Below are 21,208 nucleotides of genomic sequence, written 5' to 3' on the forward strand. Positions count from 1 at the left end.
TCACCTAGCGCCCCCGCCAGGACGTGCGAGAAGCGACGGCGCAGCACAGTGCGGCGCAGCCCCAGCTCCCCTTCTCCCCTTGCTGGGCGTGAGGTGTCTATGGGGCACCCGCTGCTGCCGCCGCTACCGCCACCGCCACCGCCGCTGGTTGCTGTCTCTATGGCGAGGAGGAGGAGGAGGAGCGCGAGCTCAGCGACACAAGTAGATCTTGCGTCTGCCGGGGGGAGGGGCGGATTGGGGAAGTAGAAAGGGGGCGGGAACGATGAACCTGAGATGGTGAGCGATGGCGCCAGCTGGAAGGCGGCTGGCGAAGGAAAAAGCCAGGCGGCGGGTGGAGGGGGGGTAGGGTAACGGGCTGAGGGTATGTCAAGGGGGTGGCGCGGAGTGATGACGTCAAGGCTTTGTACCTGGGGCTTCGACGTTGTTGGACGGAAATTGGGAGTGGAGGGCGGTGGCCGAGATCTCTGCTCCTCATATTTCTTCTGGCAGCAGTGCTTGGGCGTCAGTCTGGCCCCAGTAAATGGTTATCAAGCACCTTCACAGTGGCTCTCTGCCAGGGAAGAGAGTTATCTATGACTTGAGTGGCTCTGTGCTGTTTTCGATTCTTTGGGAGCCTGCAGCACGGAGATTGTATCTCCAGTAATGAGAAGGCCTCTGGTGCCTCGTCAGGGCTTCTGGAATTGTAGTAGAGAGAGAGGTGGAAAAGTAATGGGAAGCTACAGGGTCTTTTTGAGAGAGAGAGAGTGTGTGTGTGTGTGTGTGTGTGTGTGTGTTTGTGTGTTTTTAGAGGAGTGGGGAGAGTAATGAAGGTGTGGGTGTGTAGGGGAGTGGGGAGGGTAATGAAGTGTGTGTTTGTGTGTGTGTGTAGTAGAGTGGGGAGGGTAATGAAGGTGTGTGTGTGGGTGTGTGGGTGTGTAGGGGAGTGGGGAGGGTAATGAAGAAGGGGTCCCCTAGATCTTTGGTCTCTGTTCTTAGAGGACTTGAGGTTCCATGTGTGACTGAAGTGTTTGGGAGGTATCATAATTCCCTTTTTTACCTTGGTTTGTTAGGATTTTTTCAGACTTCCGTGAAAAATGAAGGAGCGTTTGGAATTTTTCTGTCCAAGAATCAAAATGTTGGTCTGTACTCTTTCTGTGGCATGATGCTGTTGTTGGACAGAAGGACAGATGTGTGTTTATACTTGGGTTTTTAGGAAATGAGAAACAGTTTGAAATGCATACACCTTTTTCTTCCTTCCTCCTGCAGTTAGGGACATTAGAACAGTTTCTGTGGATGTTACTTATTTTTCAGAAAGAGATTTTTTTTTGTTTTCTCTTTTTGTTGTTGTTGGTTTACTAAAAAGTACCTTCTAATCTGACTTCAGTAAATGCCACTAAATGAGATTTTGTAATCAAATCAGATTTGCTGTTAATGACATAATGCTGGTAATAAACATTACCTTTGTCCTAATAACATCTGATCCAGTCACATTATATCACTATTTAACTTTTCATTTTCTATGTGGAAATAGATGTCTTCATAAAGTTTTATTCAGAGAGTGAGTTGAATTCAGAGCAATCTTTAATGTTTTTAAAAAATGATTAATACGTACACATAAAAAAATACTGTTTTTGCCTAACATTGGTATTAGAACCAGAAAACCTTTTTCAGTCCTTTGCTTTTTCCTACTGATAAGCTGTGTGACTTTAGACAAGTCATTTCCCAAACTGATTTTCTTACAAATCAAGGACTTTGAATAACCTTTTAGGTTTGTATCAACTCAGTTCATCTATGAATCATATTTCTGATTTCACTGGTTTTTATTTTGACAGGTACAAAAATAAAGGATAAAGTATTTTATGAAACAAATCTTCAATCAAGTATAACATTTTGATGCTTGGCATCTAGACTTCTTGTGCCCTCACTATGCCAGCAGCAACTGTAGATCATAGCCAAAGAATTTGTGAAGTTTGGGCTTGCAACCTGGATGAAGAGATGAAGAAAATTCGTCAAGTTATCAGAAAATATAATTACGTTGCTATGGTATGCCTATCATCAAATCCTGAAGATGCTTCTTATAAAAGAGGAACAGGGATATTAAAGTCTTGAATTCAGTTCATCTGGTTAATATTGTAGAGATTAATTATAAAAGGAAAATTTTGTCAATGTCCTTGAACCAGAGACCACCAGGAACACTTCTGCAATGTGACAAATTGGGTTTATTACTCATTGCAGTGAGGGAAAATGCACACCACTGAAAACATGGGGCATGTGAGTAAGAGTGTTAGAAAAGACTTTAGGATTTGGCTTTTGTCAGGTAGTTTTAGGGAGGGATTAAGGAGGCAGGGTTGTGCTCTGGATTGGACGCTGTTGAGAAGCTGGGATAATTCGATGACAGGGTATCTTAAGTCTTGAATAGAATGAGAGAAGACTAGAATGATACTAAAGCTATAAAGAAACAGTAGTTTACTTACATTAGCCAAGATGGAAAGATGTTTGACCATTTTTGTAGTTTGGACAATGTTTATGTTTTGTCTGCGTTTAGTCATGATTACGGAGTGGTCTTATCTGATGTTGAGTGTAAAACTGTTCATACTCAACGACAGAAGAACATTAGAACCTGGCTGAGTGCCAGGTCAGCGCCCAGCAACACTTAAGGCTTAACTGATAATACCAGATGAGCACAAAAAAGCTAGGGAGCTCCTGCATGTCTTTCCCCAAAAAAAAAAAAAAAAAAAAAAAAAATCAGACCTCCCAGTGGAACACTGTTGATTTGCAGGTTTTTTTTGTTGTTTTAATCAGCAGTGGAGTTGCACGAACATACTATGCTGTTAAGCATCTCTGCTTTTGCATTTAGTATTTAATCTACCTAGACCATCTATTGAGTTAATTATTTTGCTGCTTTACCTGCTGTATTTTGTACATCTATTACAGTTACTGTACTGTTTTCCAGATTGTAAGTTCCACAAAGCAAGGGGTTAGTGTCTTACCCTTTCTCTCCCACAACACACGTAGCATTTTGTGTTAATAAAATATCCAGTAAAGTGGTTGTTGAGTTGGACTGTATTAGTTTTAGTTTCTTTACTGTTTCATAGTGTTTTGGTATCCAGATTTTGTTTTTTGCTTCCCAATTTGAATTTTAAAAGTAAAGTGGTACAGTGTCGTTTCCTCAGTATTTTTAATGCAAATAAATAAATGTGCTTTTGTGGGGAGGGGCAGGTTGATTGTTGAAAATACGAATATTTGAGTGTACATAGATAACTTATTTAATAAAAGTGTACTTACCCATAATTAGAATTGAAGTTTTTGTTTATTTTTTAAAGATTTTATTTAACAGAGAGAGAGAGAGAGCACAAGCAGTGGGAGCGTCAGGCAGAGGGAGAAAGAGGAGCAGACCTCCTGCAGAGCAGGGGGGCCCCGGATGTGGGACTCAAACCCAGGACTCCAGGATCATGACCTGAGCCGAAGGCAGTTGCTTAACCAACTGAGCCTCCCAAGTGCCCAGAAGTTGTTTTTTATCCCACAAAAATATATAGTGATCATTTCTCAGATGATAAGGAGTGACATTAGAGACATGATAACATTCTACAGGAATAAGTGGGTATCACATAATTTTTGGTGACCTGTTTTCTCACGAAATAGAGAGTGCTATTTTAGCCCAGGAAATTCAGAGGGTTTTGATGTTTAGACAAACCTTACCTCAGAAAAATAATCAGAAAGTATGATGCATTTTCCGTTCTTTTTAATCAGTTCTTCATTTAACACTAGCATACTGTGAACACAGTTTCAAATACCCCTTGAGAAATGTGAATTTTTGATTTTTTTCCCCCTTCCTTGGGAATAGAGTACTTGGTGCATTTATCATTCATATCTTATACAGAATAATTTTTTTCTGACAGTGTATTTAAAATGAGAAAAAGTCATTAAGTTTGGTTCTGTTTTATGGTTCTAAAAAGTAATGCTCTTCATAGTTAAAAGGTAATTTTGTATTTGAATACAAATGTGTAAAAAATTACCTATAACAGGATTCTTTGACTTGAACCAAAAATTAATGATTTATGCTAAGAATTTATGGATTGTGGTTTTGGTCATTTAGTAAATAATGAATCTTAAAACTATTTTACAGGATACCGAGTTTCCAGGTGTGGTTGCAAGACCTATTGGAGAATTCAGGAGCAATGCTGACTATCAGTACCAACTATTGCGATGTAATGTAGACTTGTTAAAGATAATTCAGCTAGGACTGACATTTATGAATGAGCAAGGAGAATATCCTCCAGGAACTTCAACTTGGCAGTTTAATTTTAAATTTAATTTGACGTAAGTGGGAAATAAATATAACCCAAACTTTTTTTAGCTTAATTTTAGGAATTGATTTCTTTTAAGTATGGTGAATGAAATGCTAACTGAATTTGGCAGTTATCCTAGAAATATTTAAAACCTAAAATTTCAAGAGATTAGATTTCTTCTAATGGAACGAAAGAACTAGGATAAAGAAGACCTTATATTCAAATACTTCGAATTTTAAAGATGTTGTTTGAAAAGTATGACTGCTACTTTTTTTTGAAATCTGAAAAACTTTGGGTATTCAAGACACTTCTTGATAGAAAAATAACCTTTACGTTATATTTTACTTTCAACCTTTGTGTGCAATTTGAAATATATACATCTTTGTTGTAGTGATTATCCTTCATGTGGAGATACTTTTTTTTTTTTTTTTTTTTTAAAGATTTTATTTATTTATTTGTCAGAGAGAGAGGAGCGAGAGTGAGCACAGGCAGACAGAGTGGCAGGCAGAGGCAGAGGGAGAAGCAGGCTCCCTGCCAAGCAAGGAGCCCGATGTGGGACTCGATCCCAGGACGCTGGGATCATGATCTGAGCTGAAGGCAGCTGCTTAACCAACTGAGCCATCCAGGCGTCCCTGGAGATACTTTTATTACAAACTCCAGACTATCAATGGATTACATGTCAAGGGTAGTAGGACATTTCTTGGAAACTTGAGTGCATTTTCTAGTCAAGTCAATATAATTATACAATAGTTATGTAATAGTTAAATTCCCCGATCACCCCACAAAACCTCTTAGAACTAACATAAGAGAGAGAATGGTATCCTTGAACTTGGTATTTTTTTCAGAAACCATTCAGAAACTAAATTCTAACTCAAGCCCAAGGTTGAAATCGAGTTTCCTTACTTGTTGTCTTGATAGCTTAGGGAAGTCTGGAGTGTTTTGGCTGAGGGCAGATTGTTTACAAACTGACTCTAAGGTGGGGAAATGTTTAAGACATTCTAATTAAGTTAAAATATTGTGGTGTCTTATTTGACAGCATGTATTTGTGTAATATGATCTTAAATCTGCTTCAGAAAATAGTTAAAGAAGCTGTGGGACAATTTAACAGTAGTGCCAATGTAAGAACCTCCCATTCTCTCTACAACAATGTGATATTTAGCATGTAAGTTCTAAAAAGCAGAGCTGATGATTTTAGAGAGTAATGTCGTTAATGGTACAGTACTATGGCTTATAATTACATTGTGTTTAGCCTCATTTTCTGTTTTACTTTGTTGAATTTAAAGGGTAAAAATTACTCCTCTCTATTCAAACTGGTAATAACCTTTTATAAGTACTGTAATTCTGAAACACTGAAAATTGTCTTTTGCCCTTTTCTCAAAAGATAACCATTTTTAAAATTAGTTCTTTACCATTTCATTTGTTCTGTTTTCCTTTTTTTCCAATTTGATCATTAGAACACTTTCTTCAACTGAGATACCATTGTGATCTAAATACATGAGTAGCAGGTGGACCCGTCTATGTCTCCAATTTGGAAAAATTGACATTTTCCTTTTCTAGAAACATCTTTGTTATAACAACTGCCATATTACAATCTTTGAAAGACTTTTTTTTCTTATACAGAGAGAGCTACTTGTTACTAGGTTTGGCCACTATTTATGCTATTGTTAATGTCTAAGAAGATGTTTTTAAGGAGAAGGATATAGTGGAATATACTATTTAAGAGGAAATGATTATTTGGAAGATAAAACTGGGACTACTTAATATGGAGAACAGAGTACCATGAATAGAATCTTGGATATTTTGTAGAAAGATGAAAAATTGACTTTTTTATTGAGTGCCTAGAATGTGTCAGCAGTTGGGTTAGGTGCCAGGGGGTATAGTGTTGAGGAAGGTTGGTCATGGTCTTTAGAACTTTGTGTTCCTGTAACATTTCTGTCTGCTCTCCATTGCCAAAGTCCAAAAATTAGAATTTGTTAGATAATGATCAATGTATAGGAGTTCTCTCTAAATTGAATTTGGAGTTGATAGTAAAATGAAAGTTGAAGTAGAATATTTGTGAGCTGTGCAGAAGAAAGCTATCCCTATCAAAGGAGATGAGAACAAATTTCTAAAACATCAATTTGATGATTACAGTAATTATTATTTGAGATCATTTTGATAGTGTAATAGAGATTACAGGAGATTGTGGGTTCAGCGGCAACAGACAGGGAACTGATAATTCACTGAAGGAAAACGGCAGAGGAGAGGAGATACAGGGAGGACCCTAAGTGGAAAGGACAGCAGAATCAGAGGATGGTTTTGATTTGTTTATAGGATAATGCCCAGGCATTTGAAGGCTAAAAGGCTATTGTCTTGTATAGAGTTGCAGGCTGTTCATGTTGTCTTTCATATAGTCTTTGCAGATTTTTTGAGCATCTTACATATTTTTGGTTCAAGTTCATAAAACATTAATTTTTGTGACCGTTTGTGCATTTGTAACAGTCTGTGTTCTGGTTTGTCTTTGCTCCTGATTTTTTAGCATAAACTTAAATATATAGGGTGCATGTTTTAAAATATAAAATGTATGGTGAGCCAGGAATGGATTGAGGTTGGAAAGCATTTCCAAATTATAAAATCTTGAGTCTGTGTTTAAAAATGTGAATTTGTGTAGTAGGCTAAGTTTATACTTGTAGGCAGGTCAAAAAGTAGGGGCACGTGGCTGGCTCAGTACATAGAGCATGAAACTCTTGATCTTGGGGTTGTGAGTTCAAGCCCCATGTTGGACATGGAGCCTACTTTAAGAAAGGATGAAAAAATATATTTATGGGATTTAACATACCTAGTTAAGTTAGTTTCTGTTTTTAGGATATAGTTTGAGATGAGTAGTCTTGTATCTCTGGTTTTTGGGAAAACCTTTTTTAGGTATTTGCACATGGCTTTCACTCAAGTTCAATTATTATGCCTAGATATTTTGCCTCCTTAAACTTAGTAGTTGATGAGTGTTAGGAGCAATCATTACTGTTCCCTGGTGTTTTGAACAGATTGTTATAATCAGTAAGCCTGTACCTGCACCTGCAGTAGTCCTTACACTTTTGACTAAACAATGTTTTGACTACTTTTTTGAGATTTCCATCCTTTAATATATTCCTACATATACTAGGATTTTTGGAGCTTGGGAATGTGGACTCTGGAGAAACAAACTGAGTGAGGGTTTTGCTGGGGTAAGGGAGTGGGTGAGCCTGGTGGTGGGTATTACGGAGGGCGCGTATTGCGTGGAGCACTGGGTGTGATACATAAACAATGAATTTTGGAATAAAAAAATTAAAAATTAAAAAAAAAAACTTGAAATGGATACCATGGGAAGGGGATTTGGAGGTTTGAATTTGAATTGATTTGGAGAATTGAATTATAAGAATTACAGAGTTTTCCATACCAGCAGGAAATTTTCTTCATTCTATTTAGAGATTTATTACCTTACCTGTGTGGAACTTTCAGCTTTCTCTTCTAATGGGTATTATAAAGCATGGAATTGGTTCTAAATTTTAAAATATTTACTCCCAAGAAATATAGTACATCAGCTTAATCTGCATTGAGTTATGTGAACTATACAGAAAAAAAGAGAAAGAAGTAATTTTATACATTTTTTTTTTAACTAAACTTGTTGATTATTAAGCACCTGAGGTATTTACCCAGATCTTTCTCCTGGATATTGTAATTCAGTAAGTCTAGGTATAGGACCTGGAAACCCATATTTTTGGTACACTCTCTGGATGATTGCTGTCATTGGGCAAGTTTGGGAAATTCTGATTTAAGTAGTGCAACACTCACTGTTCCACCTCACAAGTTTTTTGATGTGGTGATAGACATTAAACAAAAATGACAAAAATCATTGCCCTTTTGAATCTGTGTACTAAAAGATAAAGTGAGCATATGGCCCAGTATAATGTGAGCCTAGAGAAAGAATCTTACGCTTTGGGTTGGTTATAATTTGCTAAAGTATGCCTCTCAATGTGAGCATCAGAGCCAGATGAGTGAGATTTTAATTGTTTAAGATACATACTTTTAGTGTAATAAGGCCAATGATATCTGTTGTTTAATGAAAAAAAACTTTTATTAGATTTATTCAGAAATCCTTCCTAAAGGGTTTTTCTTAGGGGAAATTTTGACCTAAAGTGATGATTGCAGGTCCCTCTTTTTTTAAAGATGTTCAATGGCTAGTATTTGTTTTTTAAATTTTTATATTAAGGATAGTTCACATATCTTACATTAGTTTCAAGTGCATAACAGTGATTTAACAATTCTGTAGATTGTACAGTGCTCACCACAATAACTATATTTACTGATTGGCACGATACAACATTATGTTTTGTTATTTTTCAAAGACACTTAGAAGCAGACTGATTTCCAGAGAATAGACTGTAAGAACACTTTTTCACCTAAATATAATGTTTCTTTTGGTTTAATTAGTTTTGTTAAAGCTTTTAATAGAATTTTCTTTCGCTAAGTGGTGGAAACCAGTATTCTTGCTATTTAAAAAGTAAATGAAAAAAATCCAGTGGGCAGTGCACAAAATACTTACCGTGTATTTTCAGAAACCTGTACCTTCGTTTTGATCCTTTTTTAAAATTTAATTTAACATTTGGATACCGGTGTGTTCATGCTTAGAAATTAGTGCTTTCTTTTTGGCTTAAGTAAAATCTTCAATGGTTGGTTTATATTTAGATTTCCTGGCTTCATCTTTGGGAGGTGATTTTCTAGGATTAAGATTGTTAGAAGAAGAAGCTATTGCTCTTATAGCAAAGTCTTCCATTTTAAACATTTTACTGGTTATTGGCGCCCTTTGAAAGGCTCATCATTAGTGAGAGGAGGAGATTCCTTTTTCTCTAGGATGGAATGTAGTTTTAATTTAGCCACATCAGATATTTTCCTCTTGCTCTCCTTCCTGATGCTGCTGGGAGCATGGGAGATGGATATAGGCTGTCACCCACCCCTGTGGCTACAGCTCCATGGGGCAGCAATAAAAAGGCTGCTGAGACTGAAAGCCCCTGAAAAGAACATGTCTTTCACTTTGTGGTGGTAGCCCCTGGTGAGTAGAAGACCCTTTTTTCAAACTCAGTTAAATATATGTAACTTGGGAAAGGCTAATGACATTGAATCAGTAGTAAAGATTAAAATCTCACCCTTGGACTGCTTTGAAAGATGATTGACTGAACACTTTTCTAAAATAATAACCTTAATATTTAAATTGTATTTTCCTTCCTATATGTGAAGCATTGGAATAATCAGACCCACGCCAGTCCTGTGTTTTATTGTTTCTGGTACTGTAGGTTGTAGATGTAAGTGGAGAAAAATGGTTTGTTTGAAGAATGGCATTTTTGAAGGTTGTCTTTCTTCTTCTGCCAGGGAGGACATGTATGCCCAGGACTCTATAGAGCTACTAACAACATCTGGCATCCAGTTTAAAAAACATGAGGAGGAAGGAATTGAGACCCAGTACTTTGCAGAACTTCTTATGACATCGGGAGTGGTCCTCTGCGAAGGGGTCAAATGGTTATCATTTCATAGGTAAAAAGATTGCATTGAAAACGGCATTTGTGTTTCTATTTCCTAATGGCTCCACACTTGGTGTGGGTCACTGTTTCAGAACTTTCAGGCTCAGTTCTATAAGGAACTGGCTGCCACATAGCAGTCTCCTCTCAAGAAGCTAATGTTGGTCTATTTAAGAGTTAATTTAAAGTTATGTATTTCATTTTTAGCCAGTGAGAGAGTATTACATAGTGGAAAGAGTTAGGCTGACAAAGTAGATCTTGGTTTAAATCCAGCAATGCCATTTGGAATCAATGTTACTGGGGGTTATTTAACATTTCTGAGCCTTAGAATGAAATCATTTGTTTGTTAAGAAAATATTTATTTAATATCTACCAATGCCAAGCACTTTGGTATAAGATTTTAGGAATTAAACTAAAAATCCTCAGCCTCATGAAGTTTATATTCTGGTGGGAATAGGCAATTCTTTTTGAATGATGAAATTTATATTGTGGTTTGTTGTTGATAAATGCTGTGGAGAAAAAAACAGTGGGGGGTCGTGGATTTTAATTTTTTTTTCAAAGAGGAGTGATCAGGTAGGCATCACTTAGGTAAATATATAGTTTTAATGATCAATAATATGTTTAGAGCATTTTAATAAAAGATTTTACAAACAGTAAATTCTCAATAAATGGTTGGTTTTCATTCTTAGTATAAAATAAAATTGGATTGGAAAGAGAATATTTAGAAAGGAAGGTAGTTCCATTTTGTCAAAATAGACTTCCAGGTAAGTAAGTTCTTCTGTTGAGGTACACTAAATTAAATTGGAAGCACAGGGACTAAAAGTAGCCTTGGGAATTATTTTATTTGGCCTTCTATTAATGTTCTTGTATTGGGTCCATTTCACACATTTTTTAAAAAATAGAGACATTCCTGCATGCTTTAGAATTTCCAACTCTGGCCTCTGGAATGATTGTAGTAAAGGATTATTCATTTTGCAAACTCTATTGTAGTACTAAGCAGTAGTTTTTGAGTTAGGAGTATTGAACATATTAATTGTCATCTGTCATCTTTTTTTTCTGTTCTCCATTTGAACCTATACCTCAGGAGACAAGACTGAAGTCTCTGTTAACATTAGGAATATTTTTCAGGGTTTGGTTTTCTTTTGTTTTGTTTGACTTTCCTGGTCATGACTAGAAACCTTCATCCTTCTGCTGTGTATGACTTAGTCTTTCATTCAAAAAAATACTCTGAGCAAATACTGCATGCTAGGCCTTGGGGATATTAAGATAAAGAGAAACAAGGGGTTCATGTCTTCTTAGAATGTATAGTCTAAATTAGACTCCAGTATTTGTCAAGGTATGTTAAGATTTTATTGTAAATGGCATTAAATATTTTCATCATATTCTAATATTCTAATATCTCTTATTTCTATGAGATAAAGACTAGTTTAAGAAATTTATAAATCCTAAATTCTTGTACAGTCTTTTACTAGTAATAAGTAAATGCTGTATTGACTTCTCTTTAGTTGGATGATAGCAGTCACTTCCTTGCCAATTACCAGAAATTTAAAGGTTTCTACTCTTAATTGCTTATACCTTGGTATTCCTTAACTGTCTTCAATGGTAAAGCTTCTTTTTTTCTTTTTAAAATTAGAAGTAGTTCTGAACATTAAGTAGAAATTTTATTTGTATCCCCCAAAAGATACGTTAATATCACCTCTCACCAAATATGTACTGACTTCCAGCTATGCGAAGTAAAAGATTTTAAGATATTTTTAAAAATGTGATTCCTACTAGACTAGTGGAGGAAACAATAATGCATTTTAAAGGGGAGTACAAGGAAACAGTTTGTATAAGAAATCACTGGGAGCTAGACTCTTCGGGGAAGGCATCTTGTCCTTGAAGTAAAGGTAGACAGGGAGGAAAAGGGTGTGCAATTAAGGCACAGGAATGTGGGGACATACAAAGCTGTGGGGGAAAAAAACAGTAGAGTTAGGAGATCTTGACTTGAAAGTGTGGGAGTTGGTATTTTATTCTCTGGATAGTAGTTCTCAGTGTTTACTGAGAAATGCAGCATTTCCTTTAATATATCTTGAGGAGCCATATGACATAGGAACAGAATTTTGAGGGAAGAGAATGACTGGTAAAATCATCTAAGGAAAATGAAAATACTTTCATTAAGGAATTACTCTTTGGGTTTTTATTTTTATTTTTATTTTTTTTAAGAATTTATTTATTTATTTGACAGAGATCATAAGTAGGCAGAGAGGCAGGCAGAGATAGACGGAGAAGCAGGCTCCCTGCTGAGCAAAAAGCCCGATGCAGGGCTCGATCCCAGGACCCTGGGATCATGACCTGAGCTGAAGGCAGAGGCTTTAACCCACTGAGCCACCCAGGCGCCCTGGGCTTTTATTTTTAATTTGGGGCTTGAACTCACGATCCTGAGATCATGACCTGAGCTAAGATCGAGAGTTGGACGCTTAACTGACTGAACCACCCAGGCACCGCACTTTGGGTTTTGAAGCATATGACCTCTTTATGTAAAATATGGAAAGAGTTGTATTATTTTTGCCAATTCTGCTACATTTTGACATCTTTAGCCATGTTCTCATTCATATTTTTCCATTTCCATAATTATTTAACAATTTTTGAGACATCTATGGGTGGTTTGATGCTTAGAGTTCTTCCTTTAGATATCAGTAAAAATAGTAACCTAGTGACTATAGACTTGAGAAGCTAGTATAGATCTGTGTTCTGGTATCTCTGAATGAAGTTCGTATCACTGTTGGTAAGATGATGGCATTTTCCTATTATCATTGCATCATTAGAAACATGTCTGTTTTCTCTCTTTGTGGGGGGCTGGGATCTTTTTTTTTTTGGTTGATTCCTTTTTTGACCTACAGTTGTGGCTCACTTAAAATTTGTATCAGAAAAAAAATATTTTTTCATCTCTATGATATTTATATGTCTCTGTTCTGTATTTAACCCTTTTGTAGTGGTTATGACTTTGGCTATTTAATCAAAATCCTGACCAACTCTAACTTGCCTGAAGAAGAACTTGACTTCTTTGAGATCCTTCGATTATTTTTTCCTGTCATTTATGATGTGAAGTACCTCATGAAAAGCTGCAAAAATCTCAAAGTAAGGCTTTTTTAAGTGGCTGTTTATAGTCCACACACTATTTAGACTGAGTGACTGTTAAATAAGATATTAGCCTGGGATGTTGTTTTAAGCCATATTTCAAGTTTTGTATTAAATGTGATTATATTATCTGGTTATTGATTCTTATTGTTGCATAAATTATTTATAGAAAATCCTTTTTCAGAATTTCAGTGTATATTGGCAGAATAAGTTTTCAACAAAATTCAAACCAAGAATCAGATTTTCATCTTTGCCAGATTGAAAATCATAAACCTGCACGAAAATGTGAGGACTAGCGAGGCTGTCATGCACAGAAGTGCAAGTTTTGCTGTCCAACATGCACACAATCTATCCATGCAAGATAAAATCTGAGCTGGCCAGCAGTGTGGTCAGTAATGTAGCAAACAGAGTTTTCCCTGGACAAAAATTATTTTATTGGTTCCAGTCACAGATTATGTTCCTAGGGTTAATTAACATGGCTAAAAGACTTTTTTTTCCCCGGCCTAAAAAATAATCAAGATGTTAGTGCTTCTGTAAACGTCTAGGTCCTGTCTGGACAGTAGCTTACGTTCTGACATTGCTGAATGCATGTGTAATAATGTTACTTTGAACATGAATTCTTTAAAAAGGAATGTTTCTTTAATCAGTAAAGTGCTCCTTCAGTTTGAGAATGAATTCTCTTGGTGGCTTAGACTCCCAAGGAGTAGAAGGGCTTTATTTTTTATTTTTTATTTTTTTTTCCAGCTGTGTTTGGATTTAAGCTGCAACTAAAAAGCATGTGTAGGTGAAGTGGCTGCTTGGTACAACCTGCATCAGGTTGATCACATTTTCTTTCCAGGTTTTTAGAAGTGCAGATAAAATTATACTTTTAGGAGATGGCAAAAACCTTAAGTGCTTTACTTTTAAGCAGAAAGAAACAGTGTAGAAGTTGAAAACTTTGCTTTTCATAATTGAACTTATAATCAGAAGAGAAGTAGTGTTTTGGCCAAAGTTTGCTTGCCTTATTACAGAATATGGCATATAGCTGGGGAAGTTTTAAAGAAAGGTCACTCCTTGTTTGGAGCACCTAAGAGCAGCAGGATTGTGTGCAATTTGAAGAGACTTCTCGCTGTGACTCAAGTGAACTTGAAATAGGATAGCCTTATTGCTATAGAAACTCAGTCCATCCCTGAAAGCATAAGATGCTGAGAATCCATGACCCACATGTTTTCATCTGGCTTTAGAAGTGCTTTTTAAAATCTGACATGTCTCTGCAATGACATATTTTAGGAACAGGATCAAATTATTGCTCACCATGTGTGTGATATTGGAAAATTTCTAGGTACACCAGCTATTCTGAATATGCCGAGTGAGCTGCTGTGTTAAATTTAGGTTAATGACAAAAGGTGCTTTTTGACCTCTGGTCAGCCATGCTGAATGGCCTGTTCTGTTGCGCTCCTTCTTTACTCATACCCTACCCTCCCCCCTGCCATTATTCTCCTTCCCTTTCTTTCTTCCTTTATTTTTACTTTTCCCTTTCATTCTTTTTCTCTTGCTTTCATTGCTTTCTTTTTTCAGCCTGGCAATATTAACATAAGCAGATATTTAGACCGTCATAAGGAGTTGTATTCTTATAGCAGCATACTCTTCTTTTTAACAAAACCATAATTGAGCACTTTGTGGATTTTTAAGGACTGATTTAATCACAATAGCTTTGTTTTATACAAATTATGAGGGTAAACTACTTAGAGATGGATTGGTGAGAAGCTTAGGAAAGTTGGAGAGAAGTTGCCAATGGTCATTTTATATTGATGGATGGATTGATTGAATGTGCTTGATAAATGTTCCCCTGTACACCTGTTCCCATGTATAGGATCTGCTTCCCCCAAATCTTCAGGAATGTTATTTGCCTGTCACAGGCCTTAAAGCATATGATGAACACAAATTTTCCCAATTAGGATCTCATTTTCTACTAAATTATAAACTTCTCCCATATTCAACAAATACTTTAATTTGTAATTCACATTTTTTTTTTTTTTTGGATCGTCATAAGGTCCATCTTTATGTGCTAAATAAGTCCATTTATATTTTGGTCAGTGTCTAAGTTATATAACTTGTGAATTTGGGCATTGCACTATTTCTGTGTTGACAGGCAGATTTTCTTTCTTCTAGGGTGGTTTACAGGAAGTTGCTGAACAGTTAGAGCTGGAACGGATAGGACCACAGCATCAAGCGGGATCTGATTCATTGCTCACAGGAATGGCCTTTTTCAAAATGAGAGAAGTATGAAGACATCAGTGCCTTTTTCTCAGTTGGTTGTTAGGTTGAGAACATTAAAAAATCTAACGGCAAACGTTTTTGGGCAATAAGTGCTCATTAAATGAAGACGTGGTTAGAGATGCATGTAGGCTGTGTCCAACACACTTGAATGAAAGTGTTCAAAAATAAGTCCTCCTGAAATGTAGTTCAGAGGGCACTGAAAAAATGATTTCTTCATAGACTGAAAAAATGAAACAATTTAAACTACCTTAGGAATCATGTAGGTCCAACCAGACTATTTCTTAGATGAGAAAACTGAAGCCAGAGACTAGTAACTTCTATCCAAGGACACACTCATTACTAGCAGAACTCCAGAATTCTTTCTGTAGACCACATCAGTGCTGTCGCTGCCAAGTCAAGGGATCTACATGTTAGGTCTCCCTGGCATTGTCTTCTCATAGGCATTAAATTGCTGGTAAAATACCATTTGTTTATGCCATTTTTTCAGCATTTTGAGGGTTTGTAGAGTAATGCTTATATAGTGCTTTTTAGTAGATTGAGTCTTACTAAGAGGTCCTAAATTCTCAAATGGTAAAGTAAATGTGAAGTAGTTGTTGAATCAAAAATCATACTGAGCAGAGCCCCTTAAGTGGCAAAAGGCAATACTGAATATAAAGCTAGGTGAATCAAAGGCTCCTCCTAGCTTAGTAATGGAGCGATAGATGCAGGTACACCTCATTGTAAATTAAATGCAAAAAGAAAGTTTTCCGTTTTGCAAAATACAACTTTAGAATTCTTCTGAATATATCCTCTTAGATACTCAAGAATTGACTGAGAACTATCTGGAAATTTAAAACTTCTGTAGCAGTTGTATTAATAATAGAAAGCATAATAGTTGTTTTGCCAGGTGTTGAGTCAGAAGTGATTTGGACTGTGTCTATTCATGACAAATAAATACTTTGTTTTGTACTTCTTTCCAGTGCAACACTAGAGAATTAAAACAATCTTTTGGATTTTCAGCTTTGCATTTTAAAAAATACCTTAATGGTTCAATTAATGTGGATTCTCTGCTACTAATTTATCATCTTTATGTTCCTTGGCTTTTTCAAGAATAGTGACCTAGTGTGAATGTTCAGATTTCACTGTCCAGGATGTGTTCAGGGTTTGTTTTCAGCCAGCTCAGCCTTGCATATAGACTCAAGGCTACTTAGAAGCCTAAACGTTTTTCTCCAATCATTGGCAGTGCTCATTCATTGTGACCATTGAGTATTGTTACATTAATGGAATAAGAATTCCTGCCATTTTTCCATGATTACAAACTCTCATAAATTGATCTAAGTGTTAATAGGAAAGACCCTTGTTTATACATTTTTTTAGTAATCTTTTTCTTTGGTTTCTCTTGAGCTCTGTACTTCTTGAGAACGTTAATCTTACTCATTGAATTTTAAAATGTGTGGCTTCAAAGGAGCACCATAGAAAAGAGCTGTCATTTTAGTTAATAAACAGTCAGTACTTACATTGCTGAAATATAAGTTACCAGTGGTACCTTTTGGTTAAAATTATCTTTTTTTTTTCCCCAAAATTCCTTTTTAGATGTTCTTTGAAGATCATATTGATGATGCCAAATATTGTGGTCATTTGTATGGCCTTGGTTCTGGTTCATCCTATGTACAGAATGGCACAGGGAATGCATATGAAGAGGAAGCCAACAAGCAGTCATGACATGAAATAGTCCTTTTATTTTTATTTGAGCTACACACAAACTTGTATATAGGTTTTATCTCTCGTTGAATCCCTTGAACAATAGATATTACTATTTTTTTTTCTTTCATAGCCCATTTTATTTTCTGCCTTTCAGTACTAGTATGACCATTCCTATCTCAGATCTTAATAAATAGAAAAGCATTCAGGTTAAATTTGGCCTTAACTTAATATACTTGTTAGCAGGCATGTGTGACAGAGAGTGGGGAAACCCGTATCATACTGAATATTTTGATAAACTTCACCTGCTTGGGCTTGGTTTGTTTTTCCCCCTTCCTAAATTAACTAGCACTGACTGTAATTTATTTCCCTGTTTCATGTCTCCCTTCTATTCTGCAGGAGTTTTAGCTATTTGAGATTGTGGACCATCAATTTTGCACTTTAGAGAGTGATTCTGACTCAAATCCTCTGTTTTATCAGAAATTTTGGCTTTTCTTGCTCTTAGCTGGAAAAATGACCATCTGCCAACCTTATAAAGTATTTACTTGTTTTTGACCCACGGAAATAGCACATGCATTGTGCAAACGGTTGATTCAGCAAGACTACAAAAAAAAAAAAGTGAACAAAAAACTACTGAGAGCTTAGTAACTGCTGTTTCTGTACGTGGTGTTTAATCTTCCAAGCACATCTAGTGTCTGTCAGTTTCTCATTGGCATGTGTAGGCTGCTCTGTGACTGAAGAATTTTTCAAACCAGCTTTACACCCTTCAGGAAAAACCCCTTGTGATTGGATGTTTAATGTCTGCCAGGAAACTGGCATCCAAGATAATTGAAGCCGCCATTATTTTATGATAGCACACTTCCCTTTGATCTGCTTCTTCTTACTCTGTCACTGTTTACCTTATTTTTAATTTTTTAAACATTTTATAGCCATACTTACGATGCTCTTGCTTTGTTGATTCCACAAATCAATTTCATTAAAGTCCAAAGATAGCAAGTCTTTAGGTATGTATTGTACCAAATTAAATTAGAAGACAAAAAATTGTGCTTTCATAGTTGTTACAAAGATAAATAATGAAGAGATTTGGTGCAAAAAACAAAACACAAAAATATATTCTATATATAAAGCCATATATGTGTGTGTGTATATATATATATGGCTATATATATAGCTAATTACCTGAGGAGTGTAATGCTTGTTTATTTTTTTGTGTATATCTTTGCAATCTATTTTATATATATTGACAAAAGAGATTGAAATATTTAGCCATGCAGAATATGTGACCAGACCAGAGCATGTGTAGGAAGACATTTTGGTAATCATTAACTCTTCCCTGAAATGATAGACTACACGTTATGATGTGTGTCACCTACATTTGAATCAGTAATACTAGCAAATCTTAAAATGTTAGCCACACTGGTTTGTTTTCTTTGTACATTATTCATTATATTACAATGCTGTAACTGGGTGGTCCTTTTTAAACAAAACGTTATTTGCAAAACAGAGGGTATTATTTGTTTTTAAAGCTTTTGTAAATAAAGCCTTCAGAAATGTTTTCTTATATATGTTGATGACTGGTAATTTTGTTTTAAAAATATTTATTTGGGAGATTTTATTTTTTTTAATTTGGGCAACTGAACAGAACTCAGTAACTTCTTTAACTGTAACTAGTTGTTAGTGTATTATTATTAATAACTCGGTAACTTCAACTGTAGCTAATAGTCTAGTTTCTATTAGTTGAATAATGAGTCTAATGGAGCCTTTTGCATTTCAACACTGTCAGCTTATTCTTTATGAATACCTCAACTAGATGTTAAGAATTGATTTTTATCTCCTTTCCACGAAGACATTTATTCTTAAAGACAAAGTAATGCATTTGATATGACTTACTGTGGCTTCTTTTTAAAGCTGACACAATATAGCAGATAATCTAATAGGTTTCTTATTTTGATCTTCACCTCCTTAAAAAAATAGGAATTACAAAGATTCCCTTTTGAATAGCCACATAGTTGCTCAGTTTCTTAGTTTGTGTCAGTTTTGGTTTCTGTCTCTTAAGCAGTAATACTATTTTATTACTTCTAAAAGAGGAACATTATGACCTTAACTAAATCTAGCTTTTGGACTTGAGATATTTGGCTGATAATTTTGTAATGCTCCTGAGCCATTAACTCTGGACTCACCTTATTCTATTAAATCTCTTGGAGCAAGGGTCAGCAAACTACAGCCTACAGGCCCAAACCAGGCTGCTGCCAATCTTTGTAAGGCCAGAGAGATGAGAACAATTTTTATGGTTTTAAAATGGTTGGGGGAAAAAAATCAAAAGAATAATACCTCCTGACATGTGAAAATTATGAAATTCAAATTTTAGTGTCCATAAATAAAGTTTTCTTGGAATGCAGCCACACTCATCATTTCTGTACTGTCTATGGCTACTTTTGCACCACAGCAGGAAGGTTGACTAGCAGCTACAGAAACTGCTTATGGCTTTCTTAGCATTTCACATTCCGTTTTGGTATGCGACACAATCAGTGATGCAGCTATGATGTGAAAGCATTTAGAGTGCTTTGTCTATCTGTACAAAAACATTTTTTTTTCCTGTTACCAGATCATTATGTCAAAACAAGAAAACTGCACTTTGAATGCTGTGCCTTGAAGGCACACTGGAATGTGGATTTTCTAACCCAAATTATATGGTAAATACTGAGTTTGTCAAGGAATGATACTGTAACTGCTAAAAAACACAATATATGTTGACATAAGCAGACCAAGCACTCATCACAACACGCCCAACTACTGGGAAAGCAACAGACATTTTAAAATGGAGTATCTTAACACATCGTGATTTCTTCACAAAAATAAGAAATGAAAGTGAGGCTACAACCAAAGTCTGTTAGCCAAGAAAGCCATTTACTGATACTTAGGTCATGGTTTCTGAATCAGTAGCCCAAAGAATTATGTCTAGAGGAAATAAAATTTAACGACTTAGCCTTTTGGAAAGAACAGTTGGTTGAAGAGTGAGGCCACTGGGTACAACATCGACAGTTAATTATAAAATGAAAAGGGATTTTGAGTATTTTTCCTTGGCTCTAAGTCAGTCAGATATTCTAGTGCTTTCCAGCTATTACTGTATTTCTTTGAGAAATCAAAGCTAAGTTTGAAGTGACCAAAGCACTGGTTTCTTTTCATAGTCTGTATGGAAATACAAGTGAGACTATTTTCAAAGAAGCTGAGAAACTACTACCTTAGTGCAGTCCAAGTGAAATCTACTCAAATGTGTTAACAATCCCTAATATGTGAAAATATACATGGAGCAGAAAAGGGTTGGGTTGGTCAAATTTAAAACATTGTAAAAATGTAAGGTGTTCTGGTTCAGCTGATACCCATTTCACTTGTCACCTTTGTTTTCTTTTTTCTAAATAAGAATAAACCCTGTTCATTGTTAGCTGGTATCTTAAACTAGTGCAAAGACCTTGTGAGAAGAACGTAAACAAAAACATACTTGAGCCTTACTGTGTGTCCAGTCTTTCCTCCAGTTGATTCTTTGTAGCCATTCTGGGCTCATCTGCAGCCTCTGTTTGCCTGAGGGTATTTTTTAAAGAACTCTGAAACATGTTTGCATGTTACATTAAGATTAGTGTGTAATTAAGATTGCTTTTTATTATTATTCACCTTTCACAATAAATGTTTGATTAGGTCATTTAAGATGCTTTTAATCTAGACTTTAGGAGGCTTATACTTAATGAAAAAGATACGAATTCTAAACTGACAACAGCTTTTCTTTCCTAGTTGAATAAAAGACAACAGAAGAACTGAAGTTTTCTGTGATAATCAATTTTTTAATTCGGCATCAACAGAATTCTACTTTTGGAGCATTATTTTTTCCTTTTTCTCCATTAAGCACCTTTATCTGTCAAACAAGAACTGTTAAGTATTAATAAATTCAGGTCAGGAGAGCGCCTTACTCTGTAAAACCTTCCCTGGAAGATGCAACATTGAAGGATAGTTTTTATAAATCATAATGGAGTAACAATGTATATAAATCATATAAATCATAAGCTAGTGTCTGGGTAATGAGGAGCTCCTTGACATAGCATAAACCAGAGCTTAAAATCACTGATCAAAAGACCCCCTTTGGTTTCGATGGTGCTCAGAAGTCAGTCAAAAGACGATTCATCTTAACACATTTCCCCCCCAACAGTAAGCTAACAAATACTGAATCCTGGCTACAAACAAGAGCAAAGATCTACCTTTGGGCATTGTCACCAGTTGTCTTTTTGCGGTACCTTTCCAGCCATGAGAAAAAGCTGCAAAGTGATTTGTTAGGCATTGCCCAAGCAGCCCTATCTTCACTTG

General features: G+C 35.9%; 2 protein-coding genes across 4 annotated transcripts in view; one reads left to right on the top strand and one right to left on the bottom strand.

Moving 5' to 3' along the window:
* The first annotated feature begins 18 nt into the window (after positions 1-18).
* On the top strand, positions 19-18,418 carry CNOT7 (CCR4-NOT transcription complex subunit 7). 2 transcript variants are annotated; one of them, XM_059156036.1, is made up of 7 exons: positions 23-201; positions 1,812-2,022; positions 4,106-4,299; positions 9,651-9,812; positions 12,772-12,916; positions 15,068-15,178; positions 16,748-18,418. In XM_059156036.1, exons 2-7 carry the CDS (start codon positions 1,906-1,908, stop codon positions 16,874-16,876), a joined length of 858 nt encoding a protein of 285 aa, XP_059012019.1. In that variant the 5' UTR covers positions 23-201; positions 1,812-1,905; the 3' UTR covers positions 16,877-18,418. The 2 variants fall into 2 exon arrangements, with proteins under 2 accessions (XP_059012020.1, XP_059012019.1); XM_059156037.1 differs by lacking the exon at positions 9,651-9,812 and having other exon boundaries at positions 19-201.
* ZDHHC2 (zinc finger DHHC-type palmitoyltransferase 2) overlaps positions 16,971-21,208 on the bottom strand; it is an 82,061-nt gene continuing 77,823 nt past the window's right edge. Inside the window, exon 14 of one of the 2 annotated variants that reach the window (XR_009349637.1) lies at positions 16,971-20,434. The gene's annotated coding sequence lies outside the window, so the exon portion shown is untranslated. Of the gene's footprint in view, positions 20,458-21,208 lie in introns of both variants that reach the window. The other variant, XR_009349636.1, reaches the window with a different exon arrangement.

The sequence above is a fragment of the Mustela lutreola genome, chromosome 18, assembly GCF_030435805.1.
Source record: "Mustela lutreola isolate mMusLut2 chromosome 18, mMusLut2.pri, whole genome shotgun sequence".
NCBI classification, from domain to species: Eukaryota; Metazoa; Chordata; class Mammalia; order Carnivora; family Mustelidae; genus Mustela; species Mustela lutreola.